General features: G+C 33.3%; 2 protein-coding genes across 2 annotated transcripts; both read right to left on the reverse strand.

Annotated features, from left to right (window-relative positions):
- Positions 1 to 657: 657 nt before the first annotated feature.
- Positions 658 to 1,458, reverse strand: LOC139888367 (zinc finger BED domain-containing protein RICESLEEPER 2-like). Its single transcript, XM_071871375.1, has one exon. It carries the CDS (start codon positions 1,456 to 1,458, stop codon positions 658 to 660), a length of 801 nt encoding a protein of 266 aa, XP_071727476.1.
- Positions 1,459 to 2,814: 1,356 nt separating this feature from the next.
- On the reverse strand, positions 2,815 to 4,358 carry LOC139891508 (CST complex subunit TEN1). Its single transcript, XM_071874479.1, has 3 exons — positions 4,255 to 4,358; positions 3,738 to 3,888; positions 2,815 to 3,061 (listed from the first exon to the last, which is right to left on the reverse strand). Exons 1-3 carry the CDS (start codon positions 4,356 to 4,358, stop codon positions 2,936 to 2,938), a joined length of 381 nt encoding a protein of 126 aa, XP_071730580.1. The 3' UTR covers positions 2,815 to 2,935.
- Between the last annotated feature and the right edge of the window lie 4,809 nt (positions 4,359 to 9,167).

Below are 9,167 nucleotides of genomic sequence, written 5' to 3' on the forward strand. Positions count from 1 at the left end.
AGCTCCAAATCTCTCTCTAGAATCTCCCCCTCTCTCTAAGATAAGATGAGAGAGATGTGTGGATGTTAAATGATCCAAAATAGGATCTAAAACTGATATTAAAGCCCCAAATCCGTCCACAAGTGAAAAGACCAAAGTACCCCTTTTAATTTGAGTAAAATAGAGCTGCTGGCCCGTCAGGCCTCTTGGACGGCGTCCAAAAAGCTTGGACGGCGTCCCAATGAACTTTATCTGAAACTGAAACTTGTTTTGGTCATAACTTTCAAACCGTGACTCCATTTTCGACGAATCAAATATCGTTGGAAACGTAATGAGATTTACTATCCAATGGTAAGGTTTTAGAACATCAACTCCAACTTTATTTAGGATCCAAATATACGCTTACATGCCTAGTATTTCGAATGACGTTCGAAATAACGCTTAACTGAAAAACGGGTGTTACATATTATTATCAAAATAAGGACCTAACCAAGTGCCATTACAAGTTTTAACGAAATTTTTATAGTTTTTATGTCGTTCGTTGCTCGTACGATATATCGTTACTAATAATTTTCTAAATTTATCTTTTAACGAACAACAATAAGTTAAACAATCTTGAACGGCCAAGTTTATAATATGAGCAACACAACGTGTATGCAAAAACGCACCATTTAAAACCTATTGCATTCGTATTTTTAACATATCCATGGCGCTAGTATTATTAGAAGTATTATCTAGCGAAATAGTAAAAACTTTATCGATTAAATTATATTCAATCAAAGTGTCTTGTATAATTTTTCTTAAATTATTACCATTATGCGGATAAGCAAATAATTTAAAAGCGATAGTCCGTTTCATTAATAACCACGAATCGGGATGAAACCAATGAGCGGTAACGGCTAAATAAGAATTTGCCGTTCCGTGTGGTGCGGTCCAAACAGTACAAGTTATAGAAACTTTATGTTTATATGTTCGAAAACCTTCAGTTGTATCATTTTTAGCTTTTTTCCATAATTTAAAAGCGTCACGTCTTAGAGTAGTACGACTTACATTGTTATATCGCGGTTGTAGTCGGTTCTGAATTAGCTCCGTAAGCTTTGGATTGTCGAAGTGGTTGAAAGGAAGCCCTTGTTGAATGACAAACCTTGCCAAATCTTGACGAAGAGCTTCTTGATCGTATAAAAAAATCGAACCATCCCAACCAAGTGTAGGTTGTGTCGGGTCTTCTTGAACGGCTCCTTGACAAATTTTTCCAAGATGTTTTCTTAAAGTAGAGTTACCCGAAACACCTAGGAACTTAAAACATCTCTTGCAACGAGCTCTTTCTTGATTATCGTTCATCACGCACAAGTCGAAATTAGACCAAACGTCACCTTTTTGACTCGTATTTTTGATCATATGAACATCGTTGTTGATATAACGTTGTGAAGATTGGGCAACGGAAGCGGAATCGGAAGCGGATGCTTGTGAATTATCCATTATAGGATTAGTAAGTAGAGTTTAGTGAGTAATTATAGTGTAATTATAGAGTATTTTGAGATTTAGAGAGAATAGAGAGAATTAGATGGTGTGCTTTCAACCAAAACCCAATACCATCTATTTATACTACACTTGAAGGGGTAAAATGGTCCAAAAAAATTCAAAAAACTGCAGAAAAAAACGGGTCTAAACGGCTATTTTTTTTAAACTCGAACAGCAGCAAAATCCAGATTTTATCCGGTTCAAAAAAATCCGGTCCCCATCCAACGTTTATATCCGGTCGGATCCGGATCGGATCCAGGAACCGGATCCGGTTCTGACTAAATCTGGATCCTGTTAGATCCGGTTCCGTTTTTTTTCGGATCCGGTTTTTTTTCCACCTATATTCTTAGGTAACATTGGCATCTATTCTAGTAACAAAAAAACACGTGAATGAAAACATCAAACAAAGATATTTATTTGATAATGCATATGCCCTATTTAGACAAAGATAAACAAGACTCCACTTTAAGTACTATACAAGTTGCCTGGTCATGTCAAGAAAAAGGCCATGAGTTTTAAGGCAAATATTAGTTGTCACTGAATGAGGTTTCTTAAAGCAATATACTTGTCTCTAACCTCCATTTCCACTTTTTTATTTTTATTTTTATTTCAATATGGAATATCATATCATTACATCAAGTACTCCAAAACCATTACTATTTCCGCATTCAAAGTAGGGCTCACGATGTAATGTGTTTCACGGACGGTCCATGTCAATGAACCACAAACCACACCCACCTCCCGAAAGCTACAAAACTATAGATTAGGCTAATCTAAGCGGGGGAGATGAATGCATAAACCCTGAAGATTTGGGAAGCCAACAAGATATCGACACCATGGTCCACAACAATAATACACCACCATTACCAAGATGTCGACACCAAGGTCCACTAAAAGTAATACATACATAGTAAGATTATTCTAGCATCTAAAAATAAACTTTTTAATCAAACACAAGATAGGTATGTCAATATTCCCTAACATGGTGTGTTTCAATCTCATGAACTTAGTTGGTCAAACTTTAGTTATGGTATTGTAAAGAAAAGAAGAAATTGTAAACTACTTACAAAGGGGTTGACTAGAATATTAGTGGTCAACTGAATGAGATGGCTTAAGGAAGTATAATTGTGTGTGGGGTATAATCAAGTAATAAATATCCAAGATTTTTTTGCATATATAAAAATATTTTTATGAATATAAATTCAAAAAAGACTAATCATACTAAAAGTCAATAAACACCCAAATGATACTTCACTATAACTATTTTAAACTGTTAACACTGTTCAAATGTATGTCTAAAAACACCACTTAAAGTTCAAACTAGCAGTAATTTCCATTAATAATACCAGTAGCTCGTGAATAAGTAAATATTTGCCGTTATAACTTATACATAGCTTCACGAAAATGAGAGATTACCATGGTTTTGGTTATTCGCTCAATGTAACTGCTCTAACTGCCTGACTTGATCAGATTGAAATTGGCTTAGAAGCTTTAGAGACTGTTGATACAAATTAAGGTCCATACCATCTACATTTCGACCCACTCTTGCTTTCAATATCCCCTGAAATAAGGAAACAATTAAAGATGAAGTTTCTAAAAATGTACGAACAAACATACAAATTGAAGGTGTAAAGTGATGTCATTCTCTTCAGGTAATTTCAGTAGTCTGCTATCCAACAAAGTCACATCAAAACGCTTTAATCGCCTATGGGCCACTAACTTCGGTTCAGGATATACCATCGACAAAAATCAACTTGGATCATAAGTGCTTGACAGTTCATTTCATGCACACAAACACACACGTGATTGAATTTATCTCTGGTATCGAAATAGAAAACTGTTATCAGTTTCTATCTTAAGAACTAAGACGAAAATATAGATTTCCTGAACTCACCATCATGATAACAACAACAACTAACAACAAATTAATCGAAAAATGATGTAAATAAAAGAGCAATTACTCTACTTCTTGTTATATGAAGTTATATAACTAGAGAGGTCATATTTTTTTTTTTAAAAAACACTAGTAATTATTTTAATTAGATGCGCCTGCAACAGGAAAAAATGAATTTTCGGAACACTTGTTACTAGCACATATTATAAGAACCTTATTTAGAACACACACACACACACACACACACACACACACACACACACACACATAAAAAAAGAAAGATATTATCCCTCTAACCTAAACATTAATTAATTTAAGATACAATGTACAAAGTCTTATTTACCTCATTATTTGGTTGAATCGAAAGTTCTCCAATGAACTGGTAGAGTGAGCCTACTCGAAGATTTAGTCTCAAATGTTGTGTGTCAATTGCCAGGGTGGCACCTCCATCAGCGATAACAGCAATGGCCGTCTCTACATTATACTCTTGTAACCTATTTATAATAACAAAACAATATAGAATAAGAACAAGTCTTTATTATTCGAGCTTACATGTGAATGATGAAAAATTAGGCACCACGTATGCAAACAGAAGATTAAAAGAACTGCTAAACCAGATTACTTACATATTAAAACGTTTCGTTTAGGGTCACCTATCGTATTAAAAACATAAACTAAGTTCATTTAAGTTCGATACAATATCAAACGAGCTATTCAGAAAGATAAAACATTTAAAATTAAGACATTTTGTGAATATAATACAAATTCTTTTAAACAAACAACTAAACATACAATTATATGAACAATTTAGTTTAGAAGTGCGTGAAGTTGATCGAATGAAATCGAATGAGTCGACTCACTTTCCAGTAACACGAAGCGATGCCCCCTGCTTGAAATGTGGTGAAGAGGAGTTAAGTTGTTGTAAAATAACCAAGGCACCAGATGGTACATCAGCTGATGCCATTTTTTTCACTAACAATTCACAAAAAACAGAGTAATTTAAGCATAATGTAGTAAATGATTATGTAAGTGTATTTGTTTACGACTAAATTGTACGGAAAATAAGCAATACAAAAGACTGTTATGAAACCTAATTATAGGATATGGAAGGCAAACAATACTCAAATAACAAATTCGAATTCCTAATAGAAATAAATTAGGGCAAAGTAACAGCAAATCAAAAGTAATTGAGTTAGTTGTATCTACGCGAAAAACAGACTTACCGGCACAAAAATTAGGGCAAAATTCCGGTAGATGTCTTTAAATTTTAAGAAGTGACGGTATGATGGAGGGACAGGAGGGTGGAGACAGAAACATGACCCATGACCTGCTAATTACGACCCGAACCGGCCCGCTTGGTTAGAAAGGCCCACGAGCCATGATAGATGAGTCCATAAAAATATGTAGGTTTGACAATATTGAAGGTTATAAATGTACGTTTAGTTTTATACTCTCAAATTACTAGTCTTGTTTTAACTTTTCAATATTTTTATTTCTTAACTTTAATTTTTAATAACTTTTTTGTGTTATGTATATATTAAGTTTTATAAGTGCTTTGATTTTGAATAACTTTCATCGAACAAAAAAAAAAGTTATTTAAAGTCAAAAATAAGAAATAAAGACTTTAAAAAGTAAAAATAAGACTATTAATTTGAGACGGATGTATTATATAATAGGGGTGAGATTCATGGATAAGTTTAAAAGGGGTACAAACCAGCTAAGCAAAAATTCGAAAAAAAAAGAATTTAAAAAATTATCTTTTTAAGATCTCTTAATATTCAAATACAAGAAATCACAAAAGTTACAAAAAAAAAAAAAAAAACAAAATTGTTAAAAAAATTTTGTTGTTAATGATAATAATCGTGATTAATTATTAAATTTATCATTCATCAAACGAGTGATGAATGAAATAATTGTGATTAATTATTAAATTTATCATTCATCAAACGAGTGATGAATGATTAAATCATTCATCACTTGTTTGATGAATGATAAATTTAATCATTCATCACGATTATTATCATTCATCACCGATTTTTGAGCGATTTCGAATGTATTGACTTACAAAAATATACATTTTTTTCTTCTTTTGAACAGCAGTTAGTTGGGGATCACCCAGGGGTAAATTAACCACTCACTCGATCATCTCCTGCAGTTGCTATACTCGCCTCCAACTGCGTGTCCAGAAGAAAACCTGTACCAATCCCATGACAGAGATAAAATTGTGGGTTAATATGTAGCCAACGAGGGTCGAACTCCTGACTTCGCCTAAATGAGACAGACCACCAACCGCTAGATCACATCACAACTTCTATAACTACATAAATAGTATTTCAAATACTTATAATAAAATAAGCCCTAATTACCCGTATATTAATTAAAAAATTTGCTCCAATTAGTTATTCCTAACTTTTTTTAACAAAATCAGGTCCATCACTAAATTAAACACGTTAAGATTAAAGATTTTGTAACAAATAGCCTTTGGTCTAGTAGGTCCATCACTAAAAACACGTGATGATTGAAGATTTGGTACCAAATAGCATTTGATCTAGCTTTATCGAACTAACACATCAACTTTAAAGTTGTAAGTTCGAATCTCGTAGTTAACTATTTGTAACTGAATGTGTAATCAAACTCAATACCACAAAAGTGGTGTATGGGAGGGTAAAATATAGACAATCATTCCCCTATCCGAGAATAAAGACAAGTCATTTCTCCATCCAGAGTGAAAACACTTTCAAAAGTAGAGAAAGTCATCACTCTCTCTATTCGACGGGTAGAGAGATTGCTTCCGAATGGACCTCCGGCCAATAAGTAGGAAATTTTTTTTAAAAAAATAAAATTAAATTAAAAATAAAATTGAGACGCCATGAAAATGGTAAAATCAAATTTTCATGGGTTTTAAATCCTGTCTGAAATTTACTTTAGGCTCTAAGAGTCAGTCAATTCGCCAATAAATCGATTTTTGCTGTCGACTCAATAACTAGAGCCGTAATAAAATATACTATATTAAACATTTGCAACAAAGTAGCCCTTAAGGCACTCTCAATTTGTTAAACTTTATACTTCATAAACCATATAGATCTCTTTGATATAAGGCACACACAAGGATCCATTATCGTTGGCAAACCGAGGCGATTAATCCACATTATAATTTTTGGGCTAACCCGCTCTGATACCACTGAAAGGATCGGTTATAGCCCAACAAGCACCAAACATATAAGTCATGAGCTCCCAAATTACTCTAAAACCAATTGGTAGTAGAGAGAGACACTCATGAGCTTATATGTTGATCTTGACATTTATCCCCAAACAATGTGAGATTGAGTTTGCACCCAACAGTTAAGTCCCTTGAGTGTTCACCAACTAACTGCTGTCCAAAAAAAGAAATATGTTAACTTATGTGTCCCCATTCCAATTTCAAATTATCAATTGTACATATAATAATCGAATTGGAGACAGAAGGTTAAGATGAAATTATGAATTTGTATATTATTGGGGATGGTATATATATGTGCTACTAGACGCATATGTGTGTTTCAAGCTTGCGTTCTGTTAGAAGTAGGTACAGTATAATTTTACGTGTTTAAATAGTGTGTATTTGTATATATTTTGGTTTGCTTATGTTTATTGGTACTGATTATTGTTATGGCAGTGTATGTGAGTTACAAAAATTTGATTGTTTTGGTTATTTTGCATGTGCTATATATAAGCATCACAGCCTAAATTGAGGTGTTGATACATTACGATTTTCAAACCTCACAAACATATCTTGAGGTGGTCAGAAAAGTCATCAGAAAAACGATTACGAGATGGCCCGGTTAGACCGCATAGACACGAGTAAAAATACTCCCCATCATTGGTAACTTGAATATGGAAGACTTTGAATTTGTAGGCGTTTAGCTAGTGCAACTATCCACGATTGCAGCATGTTCAGAAATTCGTTACATGTAAATGGGGTTCGAGGGTGAAATGAGTGGTATTTTTCATGTCAGGAGTCCGATTGCAGAGTAGTGAACACATCTTAGTTGACATCATGAGGTGTAAGGATGATGTTACAATGTGCAGAATCTGGGTGGACGGTCATAGTATCAGGTTTTGTTCGTCATGCAAACAGTGGCGATTCCAGAATGCAAACTCAATGGGTCCTGAATTTTTTTTCAATACTAATTATATTTGAATGATATTTTAGTGGTCGTTTACTTTCAAAAAACTACAAGTTCGGAGAATATATTGGGTCCGAGTACTGGTGTCATATACATTTTAAAGGAAAAACTATAAATTCGAAAAGGATATGGGGTCCTCCAATTAAATTTAGTGGTGTCCTATACAATTTACAGACTATTTTCTACCGATAATTTTCAAACTAGCGGTGTCTCGTGACCCCACATGATACCATGTAGACTCGCCACTGCATGCAAAGTGATCAATTTTCTTATACTGTTTAAAAATTATTGTTGGTTGATGGGAGGAGATACTTGAATGAAACTTGGATCTAGATGGTACAAGGCTAAATGGTGCACGCAAAGTAGTTGTATAACAAAATAACAAAAGACAATAAGTGAGTAGGATTTTGAGATAGAAAAGTCGAGCCAAAGCCTTCGTGATGTTTAGAGGGTAAGCTACAATCTCTTGGTAAACTCGAAGATTTGTTTAAATGAGACGGGACCTTTAAATAAAGTCACCCAGTGTTTCAGCAGATACAAGCCGCACCCCATTCGGACAAGTTGACAAGTCAAACGTGTTTCAGTTTAAGAGCAAAATCAAAAATTTATTAGTCCCACACTGCTTTTCATTATCTTTCTGTTCTGTTGGTAAAAGCGTAAAATATTATAAGTCGAACAGTATTATTAGTAGAATATAATATAAGAGTGATGCAACAATTAAGTTGACACTAGTTTGATATTTATTTATACAATAAATATATGAGGATGAGGATATTTATTTTTAGTCTTTGGTTCAAGACAACGTATCAAATGCTCTATTTTTTAACAGCAAATATCAAATCAAATGCTCTAATATATCGTTAAAACAAGATAAGATTTAAATTGTTTCGGATGGCCCTTTTTTGACTCGCATAATATACTGTATGGAGTTGTTCGAGACGGTACTCATCCATATTCGATTAATTTAATTCTTGATTTTGATACTAAATAAATAATCTAGCATTCTAGAATGAACCAGTACGGAAGCGGCAAAATCAGTGATTTATGATAAGTTTCTCGTACAAAAAAAAAAAAAAAAAAGAAAAAAAGAAGAAGGTACGTTTAACCTTCGAACCAAGACTCAATTATTGTATAGCTGTGATTTATCCACTCGGAACTTCGAATTCATATGGTAAATAGATGATAAAACCTAAAAGTGAAAATAGAGTTGGTGGGGTGCATGGGATTCGACAAAACTCGATCGTATCTAAGGCAAGTTCTAGGTGTGGCTATGTTAAAGTAATCACAAGATAGCTTTTTCAAAAATTTATTAGAAATTCTCCAATTTATAAAAAGGTTTAGAGAAATATCACTCCAAATTGGGAAAAAAAAAAAAAAAAAAAAAATTGTTATAATAATAACAATATTATTTATACGTGGATAGTCAATTTTGTACCAAATACTTAGTCAATATTGGGTAGCTTTGTTTTTGTATAAATAGCCATGTATTGCAAGCTAAAACACTTCCACCATTTCTCACACTTACAAAGTGTTTCTTTCTTTCTCTCCATTATCATCTTTGTTCTTACACTTCATTATTAGCATTCTTAATCAAGAATCAAACCACT

This window comes from Rutidosis leptorrhynchoides, chromosome 2 (genome assembly GCF_046630445.1).
Source record: "Rutidosis leptorrhynchoides isolate AG116_Rl617_1_P2 chromosome 2, CSIRO_AGI_Rlap_v1, whole genome shotgun sequence".
Taxonomy (NCBI): Eukaryota; Viridiplantae; Streptophyta; class Magnoliopsida; order Asterales; family Asteraceae; genus Rutidosis; species Rutidosis leptorrhynchoides.

Excerpts from the sequence above, each read along its gene's own strand:
- LOC139888367 (XM_071871375.1), bottom strand. The coding sequence starts at position 1,458 with ATGGATAATTCACAAGCATCCGCTTCCGATTCCGCTTCCGTTGCCCAA.
- LOC139891508 (XM_071874479.1), bottom strand. The coding sequence starts at position 4,358 with ATGGCATCAGCTGATGTACCATCTGGTGCCTTGGTTATTTTACAACAA. Across the intron at positions 3,889-4,254 it reads TCGCTTCGTGTTACTGGAAA|GTTACAAGAGTATAATGTAG; the intron begins GTGAGTCGACTC and ends TATTATAAATAG. Across the intron at positions 3,062-3,737 it reads CGATTCAACCAAATAATGAG|GGGATATTGAAAGCAAGAGT; the intron begins GTAAATAAGACT and ends TCCTTATTTCAG.